This window comes from Humulus lupulus, chromosome 2, assembly GCF_963169125.1.
Source record: "Humulus lupulus chromosome 2, drHumLupu1.1, whole genome shotgun sequence".
Classification (NCBI taxonomy): Eukaryota; Viridiplantae; Streptophyta; class Magnoliopsida; order Rosales; family Cannabaceae; genus Humulus; species Humulus lupulus.
In genome coordinates this window covers 209,395,907-209,420,595 of record NC_084794.1, presented here as the reverse complement: position 1 = coordinate 209,420,595, position 24,689 = coordinate 209,395,907, and the positions used below count along the sequence as shown (strand labels likewise).

The window sequence follows — 24,689 nt, the reverse complement described above, 5'->3', positions numbered from 1 at the left end:
AACTGCTGAACCACGTAAAAAATCGTGTGTTTGATTTGTTTGTTTCGTTTGGCCATTGTCATTCATTGTTTTTGTGCTCTTCTTTTATCTGTTGACGAAAAACGGCGTCAACAGTATTAAATAATATACTTATTAATATTATATATATTATAATTTTTGAAATATAAATAAATAAATTATTAATAATTATAAATTTTAATTTAATTTTTATAAATAAGAAAATATTTTTATTTAATAGTATTTGTAATTTAAAATACAAAAACTTTATAAAATAATTTAGAGTATCTCTTTAATATTTTTTTAGATGACATGGTAGGTCGGTTCTGTAGAACCAACCTACCATGTCATTATAAAAATACATTATTAAAGATACTCTAATTGTTTTATATTATTGAAATTTTAAAATATATTAATTTATTCAAACAATTCATATATAATTTATTTGGGTATGAAATAAGTATAAAAAATATATACTATTAATATTACAAATATTATAATTTTTGAAATATAAATAAATTAATAAATTATTTGTAATTAAAACAAATTAATTTAATTTTTTATAAACAAGAAAGTATTTTAATTTAATAGTATTTATAATTTAAATCAAAAAAAATTATAAAATAATTTAGAGTATCTCTTTAATAATTTTTTAGATGACATGGTCGGTTAGTTGTGTGGGAAATGACTTCTCATGTGACATGGTAGGTCGGTTGTGTAGAACCGACCTACCATGTCATTATAAAATTACATTATTAAAGATACTCTAATTTGTTTTATATTATTGAAATTTGAAAATATATTAATTTATTTAAACAATACATATACATAATTTATTTGGGTATAAAATTAGTATTAAAAAATATACTTATTAATATTATATATATTATAATTTTTGAAATATAAATAAATAAATTATTAATAATTATAAATTTTAATTTATTTTTTATAAATAAGAAAATATTTTTATTTAATAGTATTTGTAATTTAAAATAAAAAACTTATAAAACAATTGAGTGTATCTTTTTAATAATTTTTTTAAATAACATGGTAAGTCGGTTGTGATGGAAATGACTTCTCATGTGACATGGTAGGTTGGTTGTGTGAGAACAGACCTACAATGTAATTATAAATATATATTATTAAAGATGCTTTATTTTTTTTTAGATTATTGAAATTTTAAAATATATTAATTTATTTAAACAATACACATATATATAATTTATTTGGGTGTGAAATAAGTATTAAATATATATATATACTTATTAATATTACATATATGTTTAATTTTTACATCATAAATCAGTTCTAGAACAAACTTATCATGTTGCATCATAGGTCAGTTGCTAATGGACCGACTTACCATGTTAAAATTAGGGCATTGAAAATAAAAGCCCAAATAAATTTGAAGTATCCCGCATACTATTCTTCTTCTTCACCGTCCACCCCGCGTTTTTCTTTCTTCTTCATTCCGCCAGCAACCCAACCCTCTCCTTCCTCAACTCCGGTAACAACAGGGACCTTCACCTCAGCTCCGTTCGGTAGCCTCCTTCATCATTCACCACAGTCTTCAGTCAGGTTAGCCTCTTCCTGAATCACCCCATATTTATTCATATATATATATATACTTCAAGGGAGCTGCTTGATTTCATGATTCACTATGCTTGCCTATTTAGCATTCTATATCTACACATATTATTTAGCACTCGATTTTATGTTGAGTGAAACTAACTATATATATATATATATGCATGTATATTATAGGCAGCCATGGTTTAACTTCTAACCACCATAACCACCATTCGACCACCACAACCACCACCATTGGCCTCCATCCGTGACCACTCAAAGTGGCACCTCCATACACGGCTAGCCACCATTCTCAATCTTTAATCACCACCAAACAATCTCAAATCTTAAGACCACATATATTAAACTATCCAAACCCCTTAATGTATGTTTTTAGTCCCCCAACACTAATTAAATCCATACAAAACAGCCCACAAATTCACTCCCATGCTTAAGAACATAAATGAAAAATAATCGGTACCATAAACTACGAAGGAATTTCACGAATTTGTACCGACCTATTGTGGCTGGTTTCTTATGGTTCCATCTTCTCTCCACTTTAGTCCACAATGCTATGGACGCAACCAAACCATTCCACATGAATTTCGTACTCAGAATCTAAGAGAAAAATCACCGCAAAATAGGTTCGGAATTACGTTTTTTATTCAAGAATACTCTACAATTTGTACACATGATACGTGAGAATAATATATAATATTTTTATTATGTTTATTATTTTAAAAATGGCCTACAATATATTGGTAGTAGAAATATTTGGTCATATATACATATATATATTTATATATATATGCATGTATATTATAGTGTAATATAGATATAGTAGTGGTCACAATGTTCATTGCAAAGAAAGAAAGAAATAAATATGGCTAACTCAACTCCATGGTTCCTCACCTAGGCAGCCATGGTTTCACTTCTAACAACAATAACCACCATTCGGCCACCACAACCACCACCCTCACCACCATCGGCCTCCATCCGTGACCACTCAAAGTGGCACCTCCATACACGGCCAGCCACCATTCTCAATCTCTAACCACTACCAAACCATCTCAAATCATAAGACCACATATATTCAACTATCCCAACCCCTTAATGTATGTTTTTAGTCCCCCAAAACTAATTAAATCCATACAAAACAGCCCACAAATTCACTCCCATGCTTAAGAACATAAATGAAAAATAATCGGTACCGTAAACTACGAAGGAAATTCACGAATTTGTACTGACCTATTGTGGCTGGTTTCTTGTGGTTCCTTCTTCTCTCCACTTTAGTCCACAATGCTATGGACGCAACCAAACCATTCCACATGAATTTCGTACTCAGAATCTAAGGGAAAAATCACCGCAAAATAGGTTCGGAATTATGTTTTTCCTTCAAGAATACTCTACAATATGTACACATGATACGTGAGAATAATATATAATATTTTTATTATGTTTATTATTTTAAAAATGGCCTACAATATATTGGTAGTAGAAATATTTGGTCATATTTTTTTTTATTTATCAACTAAATTATTTTGCTACTATAATTTTGTAGGAAAATATGATTAATTGCTACCAAATATATTTGGTAGCTAAAACTCTATTTTCTTATAGTGACACTAATACAAAACATATTCATGCTTGTTGACGCCGCTTTTCGTCAACAGTGAAAGAAGAGCACGTAAACAATAACTAGTAATGGCCAATTAAAATATGACAATACACAACACGATTTTTTACGTGGTTCAGCAGTTAAATCTGCCTAGTCCACAAGTCTCTATTATTAAACTCAAGATTATCTCTGAAAATTATTAAGCATGAATTCTTCAGAGTTTCCTCTCAAGGTTCAGAATTTCGGTCCTTTACAATGGTGCATGACCTCTCTATTTATAGAGAAAGATGCAGAATACTATCCCACATATTTTGGGTAGTTACTTTTTTTGTGTAAATAAATTAAATGGCTTTAAATGCCTGTAATCCGATATAAAAGGAAACGTCCCCTGTAGACTAGGGGGCGTATAACTAATCAAATAATATCCCATGATTTTATGGGATTTACAATAATAAATGCAGAACACGTCCCTTATAGGCAACACTTGTAGATATTCAAGGTCATTATCATATATCTCCAAGCCCTTACTCTACCAGTTTTCTCATCAGCTTTCGAGCTAATGACATCTCCCAAGGTCACATGGCTCGAGAACCTTGATCTGAGGTCTTTCCTGAGGATAGATGCGTCCCGGAGCTACCCTTCGAGATCGTGAATATTTCGAGGCCACCACATTCGAGGTCGTCTCAGTCTTGTAGGCTCGATATCTAGTCCTGGAGCATACTTTAAACTTTACGACTCCATTTGTTGCGAATCCATCTTTCGAGGTTGCATTTAACATGGCTCGAAATCTGGGTATAACAATGCTTGACTTTCTTTTGCTATATAATAGATTATATATATATAATTTGACGATGCTTAACTAATGTATAATTAATTTTAATGTTCCTGTAGGCTTCAGTTAATTATTTTTCTTGGTTATTGTTAATTGCCAGAGGTAAGTATGTTATCTTATTAGAGGAGTTTGAATATCTTAAATATTCATCCATAGTGAAGTAGGTTCTGAGATTTAATTTGTGTGTTGCGGTGACAATGGAATGTTGAGAACTTGTGTGTTTTAGTGAAGCAGGTTCTGGGAAATTTATTTGTGTGCTGTGGTGATATAAGGAAGAAACTTATTGTGTGTTGTTTGAATTGTTTGATTTTTTGTAGAAATATGGTTAGGTCACTATATAAGGGAAATGTTGCCCGAATTCATCTAGAATTATGTTTTATTTTCTTATATTTAAATTATATTGTGCTTGCATATTTCTTCTTTGATTGGTATAGGGAAGCTCTATCAAAATTTATGTTAAAAAGATAGTATATTAATAGGAATATAACAACGCTAAAAATTTGTTATGGGAATTTTCTACATGCAGGAGGATTTTAGTCCAATTTTAGGAAAACCTCTGTCAAATTTTTTCTAGGAAATGGACAAGAGTTGGATAACAAAGGCCAGACTTTCAAAAGAGTATGAAGAGGGAGTTGACAACTTTATTAAGTTTGCCTTAGAAAATACAACGGATCCTTCAAGAGTTCATTGTCCATGTAGAAAATGTTCAAATTTGAAAAAATTAGACATAATGGAGATAAAGAGTCATCTATACTTTAACGGAATGGACCAAACATATGTCAAGTGGATTTGGCATGGAGAAGAAGATGACTCTAACAATAATGTTCCCAATGAAAGAAAGAAATTTGATCAAGTATTTGATGACCCTATAGAGATGGTGAGAGATGCAGATGAACGTTTTGTTGATAAGCCTGAAGAATTTTTTAAATTCTTAGAAGATGTAGAGAAACCAATATTCTCCGGGGCACCTTTGTCAAAATTAGTTGTTTTAGTAAAACTATACAAATTGAAAGCTGGTAGTAGTTGGAGTGACACAAGTTTCACAAAGTTATTAACTTTATTAAAAGAAATTTTACCAAAAGACAATGAGTTTCCTTCCTCGATTTATGAAGCGAAAAAAACATTGTGCACATTAGGAATGGATTATAGCAAGATTCAAGTTTGTCCAAATGATTGTGTTCTATATCGAAATCAATATGAGAGTGCAACTGAGTGCCCTGTATGTAAAACATCTAGATGGAAAAAAATAAGAACAACAAAGAATGTAAGAAAGGGATTCTGGCAAAAGTATTGTGGTATTTGCCACCAATACCTAGGTTTATACGTTTGTTTCGAAATCCCGAACATGCCGAAAATCTGCGATGGCATGAGGATGGAAGGATCAAAGATGACAAATTGCGCCATCCAGCTGATTCCCCAGCTTGGAAAGAAGTGGATGAACTATGGCCTCAAATAAGAAAGGATCCTAGAAATCTTCGACTTAGTCTTTCTACTGATGGCATCAATCCATTCAGCAATATGACCTCATCTTACAGTTGTTGGCCAGTGATTCTATGTATTTACAATCTTCCTCCTTGGTTGTGTATGAAAAGAAGATTCACAATGTTAACTTTATTGATATCAGGTCCCAAGCAACTTGGAAATGATATAGATATCTATTTAGCACCTTGGATAGATGAGTTGAAGGTGTTGTGGAACGGAATTGATTATTATGATTCTTTTAAAAAAGAAAATTTTATACTTAGAGGTGTACTCTTATGGACAATCAATGATTTTCCTGCTTATGGTAATTTATCAAGATGTTTTGTGAAAGGATATAAAGGATGTCCGATATGCGGTGAAAAGACAAGCGCCACAAGATTAAAACATTGTAGGAAGATGTGTTATATGGGTCGTAGAAGGTTTCTACAAAAAAAGCATTATTACCGGAAGCAAAAATTAGCATTTAATGGTGAGCAAGAGTTGCGAGAAGCGCCTATACCAATGACTGGAGAAGCTGTCTATGAAGAGATTCGTTTAATAAAAAATAAATTTGGTAAGCCTGTGGAAAAGATCGATGAAAGTGTAGAGACAAAGGGGAAAAAGAAAGGCAAATGTAAAACAAACATTAAACGAAAGCGCAATAAGAAAGATCAACTAGCGGAAGATTCAAAGAATACTACATGTTGGAAGAAGAAGTCAATTTTCTTTGAATTGGAATATTGGAGACATTTGTTAGTAAGACATAATCTTGACATCATGCACATTGAGAAAAACATATGTGATAGTTTGATCGGAACCTTACTTAATATTCTTGGGAAAACTAAGGACAGTATCTCTGCTCGTATGGACCTTGTGTTAATGTCTGAATCAAAAAAAGATTTGGCACCTGAAACAGGTGAAAGAAGAACTTATTTACCTCCTGCTTGTTACACCTTGAAGAAAGACGAGAAACGTATACTTTGTGAAACTTTGGCAAATGTTAAGGTTCCAGATGGGTATTCATCAAATATTCGTCATTTAGTATCTTTGAAAGATTGTAGACTAATCGGTCTTAAATCTCATGATTGTCATGTATTGATGCAACAGTTACTTCCAATTGCTATTCGGGGATCACTAGACCAACATGTTAGAAATGCTATAATATGAATGTGTTTGTTTTTTAATGCCATATGTTGTAAGGTTGTTTATGTATCTAAGTTGGACAAGATTGAAGTATAAATTGCGAAGACATTGTGCTTATTTGAGCAATACTTTCCTCCATCTTTTTTTGATATCATGGTTCATTTGGCAGTGCATCTTGTTAGAGAAGTAAAACTATGTGGGCCTGTATGTTTTCGTTGGATGTATCCATTTGAAAGATTGATGAAAGTTTACAAAGGTTATGTTAGAAATCGAAATCGTCCAGAGGGTTGTATAGTTGAGGCTTACATAGCAGAAGAAGCGGTTGAATTTTGTACTGAGTATATTACTGATGCAGAAGTGATTGATATTCCCAGAAAGACAATGAGTGAAGATGTTATTGGTAGAGGCATCAACAATGGAAGGCTCACCTTAATAAAAAAAGAAGACTGGGATGTTGCTCATCAAAATGTTCTAGAGAATACAATTGAAGTTCAAGCTTACATAGAGTAAGTATTAATATTATGTGAAATGATATCTAAGCAATGATTTATTGTCATAATAACAATATTCTTAATTTCAGAGAACACTTGGAATATCTTCATCGTGAGAATCGAAATAAATCAAGAAAGTGGATTCAAGATTACCACCATCGAACTTTTCATCAATGGTTTCGTGATAGGGTAACCTATTCTAATTCCTTCATTATAAGTATACTTAGTTTTTAAAAATAACTATATCAAAATCTATAATTTATTTTACATTATGCAGATTCAATCTGAATTGAGTATGGAGTTTCACAAAGTATCTGAAAACTTAAGATAGAATTCATTAGGTCCGACTACAATGGAAATTAAACATGATGGATTTGTCGTGAATGGATATAGATTTAGTACAAAAGCTCGTGATGATGTTAGAGTGACACAAAATAGTGGTGTATGTATTATTGCAAAAACTCTTCAATTTGCTTCAGCTCGCGATAAGAAACCATTTTATGGAGATATGAAATTTTATGGAGTCATTGAAGAAATATGGGAGCTTGATTATCGTGATTTTAGGATGGCAATGTTCAAATGCATTTGGGTAGAAGACAAGTATGTTATATCAGATGAGTTAGGATGTACTTTAGTGGATCTCAATAAAATAGGCCATAAAGAAGAATCATTTATATTAACAAGTCAAGCAAAACAAGTATTCTATATTCAAGATCCATCAGATTCAAGATGGTCAATTGTACTTGCATCACAACCAAAATTCATAGGTGATGATGATGATGATTATGAGATTGGCGAACTTCATACTTTTGAGAAAGAAATTGGAGATATCAATGAATTTGAGGGAATCGAATCAATAGTTGGACCATATGTTCGAAGAGATTGTGATGGAATTTGGATTGTAAGTTTGTATTTAAAATATATTTTCTTTTATCGTTGGCACACTTGGTGCCTAATTGAGACTAAAAGCCTCAATGAGATCCTAGGTTCGAACCTTCGAACTTGGGTCTCACCCCAATTCCCAACCCCCATAACCACTAGACCAAACATAGTGGCTTTGTATTTAAAATATTCTTATCATTTGTGTGGATACCAAAAATCCACCAAATAAGAAATATCTAGTCCCTGACTAGAACAGAGGGATAAAGGCCACTTCATCATACAATTGGACTCGAGCCTGGAGGGGCAAGTGTTGAGGCTCAAAATTCCACACCCTCAAAGGATCAAAGCCACGCACTAAGGTCCCATAAGCACTTAATTACGTGATGGAGCCGCGATGCCCTCGGGCTCCCATTGTCTCGCACCAACCACGTACTTAGCGAAGCCACGCCTTAGTTGCACCTGGTGGCCTTGCTGGTGGTGGCCTCGCTGATGGTGGCCTCGCTGGTGGTGGTCTCGCGGATGGTGGCCTCGCTGGTGGTGGCCTCGCTGGTGGTGGCCTCGCGGATGGTGGCCTCGCTGGTGGTGGCCTCGCTGGTGGTGGCCTCGCTAGTGGCCTCGCTGGTGGTGGCCTCGCTGGTGGTGGCCTCGCTGGTGGTGGCCTCGCTGGTGGTGGCCTCGCGGATGGTGGCCTCGCGGATGGTGGCCTCACTGGTGGTGGCCTCGCTGATGGTGGCCTCGCTGGTGGTGGCCTCGCTGGTGGTGGCCTCGCTGATGGTGGCCTCGCTGATGGTGGCCTCGCGGATGGTGGCCTCGCTGATGGTGGCCTCGCTGGTGGTGGCCTCGCTGATGGTGGCCTCGCTGATGGTGGCCTCGCTGCACATGATGGCCTCGCTGGTGGTGGCCTCGCTGGTGGTGGCCTCGCTAGTAAGGCACCTCGCGAAATGGTGCCCCAGCCATGCCTCGGCCGCGCGCATGAGGCCCAGCACCAGGTGGCCTCGCGAGATGGCATGGTCCATGGCCTCGCCCATGGCCTCGCCCATGGTCCCGTGCCCATGGCCTTGGAGGTGAGAATACTCACAAGGGGCAAGGTACATGCATGAATATGGAATGTGCCTACAAACCTAAAGAAGTCAGAGTACGGATATAGTACCCTTACCAGACAAGTAGTGGGAACGCCAGGAGTGGGTATGCGAGGATAGGAGTTATGGTCCGTACGTCTACGGCCATAGGTCAGAGCCGACACCACTACCTTCTGCGCCACTATGCCTGCCACCACGCATTAGACATGGGTACCGACAAGTAGTGGAGACATCCTCCTGACACCTGCTTCTGTACGGGATGTACGACCACAACCTCTGAAGCCACTGCCCTGACACAGTACGTATGTACCACTTGGTCCCCTGGACCACTATGTATCTAAGGCCATTAGAGCCTACTATAAAATGAACCCTAAGACCACCTGAAAGGGGGGTTGGAAAATTCATTGTATGCAGAAGCTATTAAGCAATATACATTTCTCACTCCATTGTTGATCTGTGTTTATCCTTTCATAAGTTTATTCTCAGTTCTTACATAAACATCGCCTGACTTACCTTTGAGTTTTCCGATCTAATTTCATTGACGAGATTTCACCGTCAACAGTTTGGCGCCGTCTGTGGGAAGAACAAGCATCAAGCCAATGTTCTTCCATCACTTCCAACAAAGAAAGATGCTAAGACGTTCAAAACGCCTACGGCAAATACAAGAGGTTGAGACTCACCGAGACGAGGTAGAGCGGAAGGCCTCCAAGAAAGACTCCCCTCCGCCCGGGCATGGAGGTGGGCCAGAAGAACCTCTTCCCCCAAGGGAGGAGAAGGAAGCATCGTCCCCAGCTATCCAACCCGACGGAGGTCATTCAGTGCCACTAGTGTATCCAATTAACCGGCCCCGGTTGACCCCGCGCTCAGGCCACCAGGACCCCGGTCCCTCGACGCACTGGCCAGGCAAGGGTCCCGGGGTACGCTCGGTAAGTGTCAGCTCAAGGACGCGCTTCTACAAGGATGAGATTCACGAGTTGCATAAAAAGACTCGAAGGCTGGAAACAATGATAGAGAACATGCAGGAGGTTTTAGACGACCTACTGCAAGGGAAGTCAAGCACACCCCTCCCTAAGTGTAAGGGGAAGGGGCATGAAAAAGGGGAAAGCACCGTCCCTGTAGATGATGGGAGGACCCAACTTTCCACCAGTAAAACCCCCCAGGCAAAGTACCAGGAGGGACCTAGGCCAGCGAAATGTCCCCAGGAGCAAAGGCGGAGGGAAGGTGATGGTCGTAAGAATAAGGTCGAAGTCCCCTCAAAAGAAGCACCCCCTGGCCTAAGGAAAAAGCTCCATGGAGAGAGGTCAGAAGTGAGAGACGTACCCCCCCCCCCCCCGGTTCCCCCAAGGGACACAACCAAGGCAAAGGATCAGCCCGAGAACCCGCAAAACTCCTTATGCAAAAAGAGGAGGGGACTAGACACCAAAATGCGGAGCCCTCGGGGCAAGATCACCACTGCACTTGGGGGGCACAAGGATGACCAAGAATTCGACCGTGATTCACCCTTCACACGGGAGATTCAAGCTGAGCGAATGCCCACTGGGTTTAGAGAGCCTCGCATGACTCCGTACGAGGGTACCACAGACCCAAAATATCATTTAGACTCCTTCAATAACTTGATGAGGTTAAGAGGGGTCAACAACAGGGCAAAGTGTCATTGCTTTGCTGTTACGCTAAAAGGAGTGGCTTACAAGTGGTTCAAGAGGTTAAGGCTAGGAACAATTGAGTCATGGCAACAATTCTCTAATGAATTTCTTCAGCAACACCATGCAGCATGTGATTACGTCATGCCAACTACCAGCCTCGCTAACATAAAACAAGGCGAGAATGAATGTCTGAAGGACTACATCCATAGGTTCAGTATAGAATCAACAAAGGTGGGAGGTTTGACCAAAGCAGAGCACAAGATGGCTATTACAGCCGGAGTTCGCCCAGGAAGTAAGTTGTGGGGGAGCATGCTCAAAAGAGAAGTCACGAATCTGGATGACTTCGAGAGAGAGCACAGAAGTACATACGTGTGGAAGAGGGCCATAAGAACTTTTATGTGGAAGAAAGAGAACCTTCCTCCAGTTGCCCTACTACTAACACGATCGAAGATTCCATATAGAAAGGGGCGTCGCGCTAGAGGGGTCGCTGACCATGTTTGAGATTGAACGAAGACCCTCTAGCCATTAAAGTCCCCCACCCGAGGGGAAATCACCTCAAGAGCAGACGCCTCCAAAAAGGGTCTCCAAAGTAAATGCCTCCAACGAGGGTCTCCGAAGTAGACACCTCCAAAAAGGGTCTCCGAAGTAGACGCCTCCAAAAAGGTCTCCAAAGTAGACGACTCCAAAAAGGGTCTCCATAGTAGACGCCTCCAAAAAGGGTCTCCAAAGTAGACGCTATCAAAAAGGGTCTCAAAGTAGACGCTTCCGAAAAGGGTCTCAAAGAAGACGCTTGCAAAAAGGGTCTCAAAGAAGGCGCTTGCAAAAATAGTACTATGCCTAATGACGAGAAGGACGCTTCTCGCAAGATATAATAAGCGCGCGCGAAAATATATAAAAGGATAACTATAACCCAAGGGGTCAATATATCCTTATAAGTGCAACCAAGGTGCACCAAAGAGAGACCTACCGAACCCCCTTTCGCGTGGGTTCCAAAGGACCTCGAACATGCTAAAAAAAAAAAAAAGAAGAAGAAGAATAAGAATGATAAAAAGGAATGGAAGAGTCTACAAGAACGCCTAAAGGCCTCCCTATAGATTGGGGGGCAAGTGTGGATACCAAAAATCCACCAAATAAGAAATCTCTAGTCCCTGATTAGAACAGAGGGATAAAGGCCACTTCATCATACAATTGGACTCGAGCCTGGAGGGGCAAGTGTTGAGGCTCAAAATTCCACGCCCTCAAAGGATCAAAGGCACGCACTAAGGTCCCATAAGCACTTAATTACGTGATGGAGCCGCGATGCCCTCGGGCTCCCATTGTCTCGCACCAACCACGTACTTAGCGAAGCCACGCCTTAGTTGCACCTGGTGGCCTCGCTGGTGGTGGCCTCGGTGATGGTGGCCTCGCTGGTGGTGGCCTCGCGGATGGTGGCCTCGCTGGTGGCCTCGCTGGTGGTGGCCTCGCTGGTGGTGGCCTCGCTGGTGGTGGCCTCGCGGATGGTGGCTTCGCGGATGGTGGCCTCGCTGGTGGTGGCCTCGCTGATGGTGGCCTCGCTGGTGGTGGCCTCGCTGGTGGTGGCCTCGCTGATGGTGGCCTCGCTGATGGTGGCCTCGCGGATGGTTGCCTCGCTGATGGTGGCCTCGCTGGTGGTGGCCTCGCTGATGGTGGCCTCGCTGATGGTGGCCTCGCTGCACATGATGGCCTCGCTGGTGGTGGCCTCGCTGGTGGTGGCCTCGCTAGTAAGGCACCTCGCGAAATGGTGCCCCAGCCATGCCTCGGCCGCGCGCATGAGGCCCATCACCAGGTGGCCTCGCGAGATGGCATGGTCCATGGCCTCGCCCATGGCCTCGTCCATGGCCTCGCGAGATGGCATGGCCCATGGCCTCGCCCATGGCCTCGTCCATGGCCTCGCCCATGGCCTCTCCCATGGTCCCGTGCCCATGGCCTTGGAGGTGAGAATACTCACAAGGGGCAAGGTACATGCATGAATATGGAATGTGCCTACAAACCTAAAGAAGTCAGAGTACGGATATAGTACCCTTACCAGACAAGTAGTGGGAACGCCAGGAGTGGGTATGCGAGGATAGGAGTTATGGTCCGTACGTCTACGGCCATAGGTCAGAGCCGACACCACTACCTTCTGCGCCACTACGCCTGCCACCACGCATTAGACATGGGTACCGACAAGTAGTGGAGACATCCTCCTGACACCTGCTTCTGTACGGGATGTACGACCACAACCTCTGAAGCCACTGCCCTGACACAGTACGTATGTACCACTTGGTCCCCTGGACCACTATGTATCTAAGGCCATTAGAGCCTACTATAAAATGAACCCTAAGACCACCTGAAAGGGGGGTTGGAAAATTCATTGTATGCAGAAGCTATTAAGCAATATACATTTCTCACTCCATTGTTGATCTGTGTTTATCCTTTCATAAGTTTATTCTCAGTTCTTACATAAACATCGCCTGACTTACCTTTGAGTTTTCCGATCTAATTTCGTTGACATGATTTCACCGTCAACAATTTGTTTATTTTGTTTACTGGTCTTTATACTTGTTTTTCTTAATAGGATCATGGACCATCCTTAAGAGCATCCCGAAGAGGTACTTGAAGACAATACAGACGATGGTATTGATGTAGAAGAGGCTGGTAATGAAGATCCTACAACAAAGAAGAAGAAAAGTAGGCAGACTAAGGGGATAGTGCAATTGGCAAAAATAATTGCTGACAAAATCAAAGGAATAAAGATAAATTTAAGGTTTAACAAGAGAGGGCAATCAATTGGAACTCCGGAGAGAGCGTTACAATGCTATTTGGGGATGCAAGCAAAGTCAATGGTGTCAATTACATATGATAATTGGCATGATGTTCCTGCTGCAACTTTGGAGAATGTTTGGAAAGATGTAAATGTAAGGTTGATAGACTGAAGGTAATCTTTTAAACTTGTATATTATTATTTACACTAACATGTATTGTTAAACTTTGTAGCTAGCTTTTCATCTTAACGAGGGAATAAGAAAGGAAGTGTTAAGTTCAGTAGGCATCAAGTGGAGGGCATTCAAAACATTTTTGACCAGAAGATTTGTAGCTCCTTACCTTAACAACCAAGATTTATTGGAAGCAAATCCCACTGCATTAGATGTGCGTCCAAAAAGATATAGCATTCCTGAGGAGGAATGGAAAAACTTCATCACCAAAAGAAAAAGTAAATAATTTCAAGTAAGTGTACAATACCAAGTTTCAATTTTTTTTATTCATATATTAATTTATTGAAAATTTAAATTATTCCAATTGAATTAGGAATTTAGTAAAAAACAAAAAGAGAGGCGTGCTGCTTTGGAGTATCCTCATCGTTCATCACGACGCAGTTATAAAGAAATAGAAATTGACCTTGTAAGTGAGCTTTTAATATTGATTTTAATTTTTGTAATGGTTTAATAAATAACTAATTGAGTTTTATTTTATTGTAGCAAACTAAATTAGGCACAGATGAGCCAATAGATCGATCTATACTTTGGAAGGAGGCAAGGAAAGATGCATCAGGAAATTATGTAAATGAGTGTGACAAGCTTATAGGAGATGCCATTGTATGTTGTAAACTAACTTGGATTTCTTTTTATCCTTCATTATATTTCATTACTAAATTTATGAAATTAAATATTGCAGGATGACCTTCTAGATAAGAGAAATGAGGGAACACTTGTAGAAGTTGGGACAAACAATATATTGACACAAGTGTTAGGAAAAAAGGAGCATCCTGGTAGAGTAAGAGGCCAAAGTCGTGGCGTTACACAAAGAGACTACTTTTTGAAGCTAGTAGGAGGTTTTAGTGGACTTCAACAATATCAATTTCAATTTCAACAACACCAAACTCAAAAATACTTAGATGACTTTAAAAAGTTAGAGCAATCATTTAAGCAAAGACTACGTAGTCAAGCTGAACAATTTGAAGTAGAACGAAGACGAGAAAGAGAAGAACGAGAACAAGAAAGAGAAGAACGAGAGTTGTTTTTGACAAAGTTTACAAAATTAGCAAACCAAATTTCATCATTAAAACGAAGTGAAGTGAGTTTGCCTACGATAATTTCACCAACAAGTGTGACCCCTACGCCAATGGAGGTGGTAAATGAGTCTTTAGTTTCTTCAAAGGTATTTTATTCTTCACCTATTCATATTATTATTGAAGAAAATATCTATTATAACATAAATATTATTTTTTCCTCATCTTAAACTTGTAGGTTAATCAGAAGTCTAGATTATTGGCAGAAAATGGTGATACTGTTGCTATTGGACGAATAATGGCAACGAGCGGAAAAATTCATTGTGTTGACTTAAGAAAGGGTAACTATCGTGTGCAAGTGGATGGGTGTTGCAATGAAGATGCTAAACTTATGTTTCCTATTGGGGATGAGATTTCTTTAGTACGTCAAGTTGTTGGCCACTATGTTGAGTGGCCATCTCATATGATCATTCCTTACGATTCAGATTTTGTAAGATATTGAGAAACAACTATATTTAGTGATTAAATTATTTTTCATGACTAACATGTGTTACTTTCATGTTGAAGCTGCCTAAGAAGTCAAAGAAGCGAAAAAGGAATAGTTCACCAATACCTAATGCCCCAATGACACAAGAGAAGTCTCATCCCTCCCAAAGACTTCCTAGTCAAAATGAAGTAGTGTCAAGTAAAGCTAGTGCCCCGATACTCTTCAAGATTCCTAGTGGGGTTCCTCGCTTTATCAAGTGTCTATTAACTACCGTGAAGTATGTGGAGCCAAGTTTCATGGTCAAAGTTCCGATGGATTTCGAGATATTAGGCCATGAAAATGATTTATACATCTCACAAGAAGATATAGTCCACGTTGGGTTAATGGAAGAGATTGGAGCATCATGTGTATCGTTATATATCAAGTATCAAATATTTTTAAAATAATCATAAGTTTTTAGATGATGTATTTTATAAATTTAACAAAGATATATATATTTTTTTATGTAGAATTTTATACTTCCAATTAGTGAAAAGAGAGATCAGTCACTTTTTTCGTTTTGTTGAGCCAATTTGGTTATCAAATGTTGGATCCATTGAAGAAGAATGAGTTGAATGGGTATCAAAGCGTATGATTGATTCAAATCCCGGTCAGATGTGGTTGTTGCCATATCATAAGGGGTAAGTTTTATACTTTTAGTATTTTGTTAGTGAATATATATAATATTAATAATGATTTGTTTTTGTGTTTTTGTTAGAAAGCATTGGATGCTTATAATAATTGATTTTGATCACCAATTGTGCTATTTCCTAGATTCTCTTCACAATTTTCCACCAGATGAAATCAAATCTCTCATTTTTCGGTAAAAATCTAACCAATTAACTACATACTCTTAAATTCATTTAAAAATTAACAACATCTAAATGTTTATGTTTTATTTCTTAGTGTCTTCCAACATTTACCCACAAATAAAGCGAAAACTAAGGATGTCGCGTGGAGAACTGTTAAGTGTCCTCGTCAACCATTACAATCAGTACAATGTGGATTCTATGTTATGAGGATGATGAAAGATTTCGTGACAAATGAGTTTTCAATGCGATGGCTAACTAGTAACGTAAGTGAAAATATTCATTATTAAAGTTCTATCTTTACCTTAATATTAAGTATATTAATTCAACTCATGCAATGAATGTTGTTTTAGTGTGGCGGGAAGAACTCTTACACAAAGGATGAGATCAATGAAGTACGTGAAGAATGTGCACAATGCGTCATGGATTTGATGAGTACTACATAGGTCCACTCACTTTTGTTAAATTAGACTTTTAATGAGATATACTTATAATGTTAACCTAGACTTTCTTGAAGATATACACAGTTTTGTTGTCTAAGTTTACAATGCTTATATGAGTCATTTTGTAATTAACTTAAGACTCGTTATTTTGGATACTTAGTTCAAATTCTAGTATTTTATATCACTGTGATATCTATTTTGCTTTGTTCAGTTTGTTTGTATAAAAAACATGATTTTTTTTTGGGCATAATACACTTTTTATTAAAAAAACACCATAAGTCAGTTCTAGTAAAACTAACAATAGATGTCTGCACCATAAGTCGGTTGTGACCCGACTTTTCATGTTTTACACCAGAGGTCGGTATGCAACTGACCTACAATGTCTTACACCAGAGGTCGGTGTGCAACCGACCTACCATGTCTTACACCAGAGGTCAGTCTGCAACCGACCTACAATGTCTTACACCAGAGGTCGGTGTGCAACTGACCTACCATGTTTTACACCAGAGGTCGGTTTGGAAACGACCTACCATATCTTACACCAGAGGTCGGTTTTGCGCCAACCGACCTACCATGTTTTTACATCATAAGTCACTGCATGGGAAGTCAGTTCCCAACCGACTTATGACCATTCAGAAGTCGGTTTTTAACCGACTTATCGTGTAATTTTTGTAGTAGTCTTACACCAGAAGTTGGTTTTTAACCGTCTTATCGTGTAACAAACATAAGTCATTTTCTAAGCCTCAATATTCTTTTCTCTTCTTCTCTTTGTATCTATCTCATGTGTTGAGAATTGTCCACCCTAGTCTAGGTGATTCTAAGGATACTTTAGAAGGTAGTGAAGAAAATTGAAGATTGGTTCAGTTTCTTGGTAATACTCTACGAGAGAAAGGATACAAGGGTTAGAGAAACTGAATGAATGACTCAATCATTCCACTGCGTATAATGTAAGAGTGTTCTTATCATTATCTCTGTATGAATTCAATTTTAGGAATATATTCTAGGTTGTCTTATATTAATTTGTTTAATATAAGATCTACATGAAAATAAACAAGATCCTGTATAAGTTTTCCCAATAGTCTCTCCATTAGACTCTTCCTCATTCTTATCTCTAGGACAAGACTCATCCTCAATACTTAAATGCTTGAGAATTTCCTCCAATGAAATCTCCCCATTCTTATGGAGGATTTTCTTTTTATTGCCTCTCTAAGATGGAGGCAACTTGGCTATAATAGCACTAACTAGAAAAAAATTTGGCAATACAATATTGAGGGTAGATAGCTTATTCAAAATTACTTGTAATTCATGAATTTAGGGGAGAAGGGATTTCACATAAAAAAACTTAAATTCCATATATTGAGTAATAAGGAATTTATGTGTACCTTTTTCTTCTACTTTGTATTTGTTTTCCAATGCCTTCAAAATCTCCTTATCAGTCTTGGTGTTAGTCTAGAGATCATACAACCGATTCAAGAAGGCATTGAGGATGTGACCATATAAATTAGTTCATCTTCTTCACATTTCGGGTGGACGCCCGAATATGGTGGGAGGTGATATCCCAGACCAGGGCAGTAAACACTATGGAATGAAAAGAAATCAGAGCTCTATTCAACGAGAAATATTACAATGACGCAGTCAAAGCTGCGAGGGCTGAAGAATTTAGCAAGTTTCTTCAAGGTAACATGACAGTGACTAATTGTGCCTTGTTGTTTGACAGAGTGGCTAAGGTTGCCGGGGATCTGGTGCCCATTGATGGGACTATAAGGGAGAGGTTTCTCCAGGGGCTACAGTCTATGATAGACCGGGATGTTCACATCACTATTGTGTCAGAAGGAACTACTGATGCACATGTTGTTGAGAAGGCACTCACAGCAGAGAGTGCAAAGAACAAAATCTGGCGTGAAAGTATGGCCATAAGGGATTTTAGGAGGCCAAGACCTCCATTTGTAGGCTTTTGTATGGCCAAAGGCCATAGTGACCAAAAGAGAAGGACTCCGGATACATTTTCAGCTCGAGGGCCAGATAGGAGGCCATGGGACGTACTGATAGGCCGCCAAGGTGGCGGTGAGACCTGGAGAGTATTTCCCAGAGTGTACTCGGGGTCGAAAGTTCCATATTGAGAATATTATGCAGTGGGTTTGGAATCTTGTTGCCTATCAGGGAGTTAGTGGTTTTTGGGAGATGGGTCAAGACATTGCCAGCAGCAGTGGATGGTAGAGAATTTTCAGTTGACTTGATATAGTTGGTTATAACCAACTTTGATATGACCTTGGGTATAGGTTGGTTAGCCAAGTTTGGGGCAACGATAAGTTGCAAGAAGAAGATGGTAACCTTTTAGCCTAAGGGTGAGGACCCCTTTGTATTTGTTGGCACTGTGTGTACCCGATACTTATGATATATGTACTTAGAGCTAGAGACTAGTTCCAAAGAGAGTGCAGAAGCCTAGCTAGTGTGATGGATATCACTCAGGTCGTGCTAGTGGGACCATGACAAACTAGATTAACCGGTGGGTTTCTGGATGTGTCTCCATAGGATTTGTTAGGGTTACCTTTACACAGAGAGATAGAGTTTGTTATTGAATCAATATCAGAGATGAACCAATGTCTGGGGCACCGTATTGAAGGGCTCCAGTAGAGCTGTAGAAATTAAAGGTTTAGTTACAAGGAAAGATTGTATTCTCCAAGGTAGATCTTCGATCTAGTTATCACTAGCTCAGGATCAGGGAGAAAGATTATGCAAATGGCTGTTTTTTTTTTTTATACAAGATATGGGTATTGTGAGTTCTAAAATTATGTCACTTGGATTGAGTAATGCCCCGGAAACACTTATGGATTTGATGAACATGAATTAATTTGTGATCGTCTCTATCGACGATATTTTGGTATACTCTCAGTCACTCTCAGTCAGAGATTTTCCAAGGCTAAGGAATGCCTTAGAGATCAGAAGTTTCCATGGATTGGCAGGATATTACATGTGTTTGGTGGAAGGATTCTCAAGGATAGTTACTTCATTGACAAAACTGACATGCAAAAATCAGAAGTTTGCATGGTCAGATGAGTGTCATAACAACTTCCAAGAACTAAAAAGGTGATTGCCTATGCATCGCGTCAATTGAAGAATATGAACAAATTTGGAATAGAGTTACGGGTGGGTCAGTTGGCCAAAATTATGCTTTGGTTTACTCTTTTAAAGAGGATCAAAGGAAAATGTTCAGTGACCCCCAGTTGGGAAATATTAGAGGGGGTGTCCTAGCTGGAATAGCTAAGGACTATACAGTAGGAGGACATCGCAATGGATTTTGTGGTGGGATTGCCTAGGATAGTGGGCCAGCATGATTCAATTTGGGTCATTATGGACCGGTATATAAAGTCAGCTCACCTTAATCAGTAAGGACGAACAACATAATTGACCAAAATGCAGATTTCTATGTGAGAGAGATAGTACGCCTTCATGGGATTTCGAGGTCTATCCTATCAGATAGGGACCCTATCATTACTTCCAAATTTTGGGGAGGTTTATAGAAGGCGATGAGCACACAGCTCAAGTTTAGTCTAGCTTATTATCCTCGGACTAATGGTAACTTAAAGAGGATTATTTAGATATTAGAGTACCATTTGAAATCCTAAAGAGGATCAGTCAAGTGGCCTATAGATTTGCCTTACCTTAGGCACTGTCAGTTGTATATAATGCATGTCATATTTCCATGTTGAGGAAACACATATTAGATGAGACTCATGTGTTGAGTTATGAGGATCTGGGACTTCAGGCAGATCACCCCTGTCAGGAACAGTTAGTCCAGATATGAGACAGAAAGGATAAGGTTCTGAGGAACGAAACTATAACATTGGTTAAGGTATTGTACATGAACAACAAGGTCGAGGAAGCGACCTGGGAACTCGAATCAGATATGTGAGAATGGTATCCTAAGTTATTCAGATAAGGTTTTGAGGATGAAATTTCTATAAGGAGAGGATAGTTGTAACATCCCAAATTACCTAATAAGGCTTAGGGCCTTGATTAGGGGGCCAGGATGGTAATCTATGGAATTATATGCTTATATGAGTTATATTCGTGTGTAATTGTGTGATTATGTGAGTTATATGATAATATGACCAGAAATGCATGTTTAGGGGTATTAAATACGCATATGGGCCCGCCTCTTATTAGAAGGGAAATTTTTCGTAATTTGGCCCGTTATGGGTATAATTGTATATATGACCATACATGTGATATATGTGTGAGACCACATTATTATGTGGATTTATTTGGGTTACTCGGCACGAGACGATCCTAGGAGGGCAAGCTAGCGGGAAAGTCACAACAGGACCTAATACCCGACTCGGGGTGAGTCAAGGGGTATTTTGATTATCTAGCACATTATTGGGTTATCAGGTAACAAGAATGAATAATTAAAGATATTTTTGGAGTTAGTGATATTAGGTGGGAATACCGGGGATTTTGACCATTTTGCCGTTCGGGAACGTTTTTGGTACCCCGAGCCTTGGGATTAGCTTAAGTGACTTAAGCCTTAAGGGAGTAAACACAACACTCAGCAACACCAACCGACTCTCTCTCTCTCTCTCTCTCTCTTTTCTCTAAGGAAATCAATTGAAGAAAGCTAAGGAATTATTGGCTGAAGCTTGGAAGATTGGAGGCTTAGCTTTAGAATTGGATTAGCTACATCTAGGTGGACTTATATCACAGCTGAGGTCAAGTTTTAACCTCTGTTTCAATTGAATTATGTTTAAGTTTTGGTGTTCTTGAGCTTGTGGCTCAAGGTTTTGAATTTGATTTTTGGGGTGGAGGCTTGAGTATGTTGAGCTGGGGTTTTGTTGCTGGGAAGATGTTAAATCGGTTATGGGGATTTAATTGAGATTCTAGGTTTGATTCGAGGTGATTTTAATTGAATTTGGTTGAAGAAAAACTAGAAAATTCTAGGTTCGTAGGGTTGAGCCTCGACCCTATTCTTGGGGTGTCGCGGCCCTCTTGAACCCAGGGGCTAAGGAAGAGTTCTGATGCGAGGGCGCACCGCGGCACGTGTTTAGTGAAAAAGGAGGTTGAGGCCTCTGACTTGGGTGGGCTGCGGCACAAGTGCCTGGGGCTGCGACGCTTTAGGAGTTTTGAGCTCCATAAGGGTTTTTGAGTGCATGAACTCAACCTGGAAGGCTCGAGGTCGATCCTACTATAGGTTTAGTAGAATTCGATGTCTCGAAGGCTAGGACTCGATCCAGATGCCTTTATTTGCTCATTATTGAAGATTTTATATTATGATGGTCAATAGGTTATCATAGGGCTCAGAATCAGGATCGTGCTTGAGGATCATTCTTATTTTTACACTATACTCGGACCTGATGTAAGAAAATTGCACCCAGTATGTGATATACATGATTAGAGCTTGGCCCGAATGCTGAACATAGTCTTGATTTGGGTGTTGGCCCTGTAAATGCGCATGATTATGATTATGCCTGTGCACATCTGTTTTAATGTATTGTAATGCATTGTTTCTGTGTGTATGATAAATGTATTATATGATTGTTTGTTATGGTAAGGAAGCTCGATTTATAAGCTGAGGATCTGGTGTTGGATCTGATTAAAGATCGACTTGCTAGTCGAGGGCATACATGGTTTTATAGGCTCGACCTATAAGTCGAGGATCTTAATGGCTCGACTTATAAGTCGAAGGTCTTAAAGGCTCGACTTATAAGTCGAGGGTCTTAAAGGCTCGACTTATAAGCCGAGGGTCTATGAGGCTCGGCTTATAAGTCGAGGATCTAAAAGACACGGCTTATGAGCCAAGACCAGCATTATGCGCATTGATCACAGGGCACCATGGTCGGGCCACCATGGGAGTGCACTAATCACTTGACTAGCTTGGATGCCATATGAATAAAAGGGAGTGCAACACGCACTTGTGTGACCCTATGGCTGTTAATCTGTATATATGATTGGGGAAGTTCAGCTTATAAGCTGAAGATTTATCTATGTCATCTGATGAAGGGCTTGGCTTAATAGTCAAGGGTATAACAAGTTCTACAGACTCGACTTATCAGTTGAATGTTGAAAGACTTGACTTATTAGTCGAAGGTTGAAAGGACTCGACTTATCAATCGTTGATTGCATACTCGACTTATTAGTCGAAGACTACAGACTCGTCTTATCAGTCGAAGGTTAAAGGACTCAACTTTTCAGTCGAAGGTTAAAGGACTCGACTTTTCAGTCGAAGGTTAAAGGACTCAATTTATCAGTCGAAGAATAAAGAACTCGACTTACTAGTCAAAGGTAAAGAAATCGACTTATCAGTTGAGAGCTAAAAGACTCGGCTTACCAGTAGAACTCTAAAGGACCCAACTTATCAGTCAAAGGTTGTTGGACATGGCCTATAAGTCGAGGGTTTAAAGGCTCGACTTAAGAGTCGAGGGTAGCAGTAACGTGCCAAACACTGGACAATAGGGTTAAGCCAACCCAAAAGCGAGATTTACACTTGAACGCTCCTAGGATTGTCTGTAATATTAAGCATTAGGTCCTCCTAGCCAATCCTAAGGCCGAGTGTATGAAAGATGGACTATAAGACCTAGTGTGACTCTATAGGCACTCATCTTGGTTAATTGCATGCATGAGTAGGATTATTATTACTAGGCATGTTAATTATGAATCTGTGATATGATAATGTACTGCTTATAAGCTTTATTATATTTTCTTGCTGAGCCTTGGCTTACGGCTACTATTTGGTGCTGGTCAAGGAAAGGAAAGATTGGATCAGCCATCAGTTGGAGTGCTTTAGGGCCAGAGTGTACATATGCGGCTTGCTCGTCTGCCACGGCTGAGGTTACCAATTGGAGCTAGGGTTGGACCCTAACTTTCCCGCCTAGGTCGGCTTTTGTACTCATTTTTGAGTTTGTAACCATTTTAAACTATGATGGAATTCCATGTATGGAAGTTAAAAGTTTTTATGAAAATGGTTGACTTTTGACCGAAATTTTTAGTACTTAAACATGTTGTTATTTTTAATTACACGATCTAAACCCAAATAACTCATTTAGCGAATCAAGCACAATTTTAACTACACAGTGTAACGGTCCTTGATTAAGAGGGTGTTACAAGTCTCCTTTTGCGGTTCTCTAATTTGAATAGATTCTTTTGATTTGTTGTCATCACATGACATGTTCTCAAAGAACTCAACATCTCTTGATTCAATTATCTCATTAGACTCCAATTCTAACAATCTATAAGCTTTCCTATTTGAGGCATAGCCTACAAATGCAGATCTTATAGCCTTTGGACCCAACTTGGTTCTTTTAGGGTCACTGTTTTTGCAATAAGAAAGACACCCCCACACTTTAAGATAACCAATGCTTAGTTTCTTTCCTTCCCATAACTCATATGGAGATATATTATTTTTCTTCATGGGAATACGATTCAAGATATGACATGCGAATAACAATGCTTCGCCCCACAAATTAAAACCTAATTTTGAATGTAATAGCATAGCATTAACCATGTCAAGAAATGTCTTATTTTTCCTTTCTGCTATACCATTTTGTTGTGAAGTATATGGGTGGTACATTCATTTATTATTCCATGCTCTTCACAGAACAAGTTGAAATCATTTGAAAAATATTCACCACCCTTATCACTTCTAAGAACTTTTATTTTCCTATCCAATTAATTTACAACTTCCGTTTTATATGTCTTAAACACGTCAAATACTTCATTTGTGTTCTTAAGCAAATAAACATATGTTAACCTAGAGCAGTCATCCATGAAAGTAATAAAATATCTACTTCATCTTCTAGTCAACATAACATTTACTTGACATAATTCACTATGTATTAGATCTAACAAGTTATAATTTCTATCAATAATAGGAAAAGGTTTCTTAACCATTTTAGATTTTACACATAGCTCACACTTGTCATGCTCAAAATTATAACAATTAATCAATTCACAATTAATTGTTCTTTTAATTGTACTAAAGCCTATATGTGCAAGTCTAGCCTGCCATAAAGTAATAGAACTTGAGCCAGGCATATAACGAGAAGAACTAGAAGCTTGATTGTTAACATCATCAAGAGAGGTACAAAGTTTGAAAATTCCATCATAAGAATATCCCTTCCCCACAAAAACATTCCCCTTTGACAAAGTAAGTTTGTCGGGTTTAATCACCACCTAGATTCTCGGTTTACCAAGCAA

At 38.8% G+C, this 24,689-nt stretch overlaps 1 protein-coding gene across 1 annotated transcript; it reads left to right on the top strand.

The window, feature by feature from the left end:
* Positions 1-4,593: 4,593 nt before the first annotated feature.
* Positions 4,594-6,644, top strand: LOC133815129 (uncharacterized). Its single transcript, XM_062248007.1, has 2 exons — positions 4,594-5,175; positions 5,253-6,644. Exons 1-2 carry the CDS (start codon positions 4,594-4,596, stop codon positions 6,642-6,644), a joined length of 1,974 nt encoding a protein of 657 aa, XP_062103991.1.
* Positions 6,645-24,689: the final 18,045 nt, after the last annotated feature.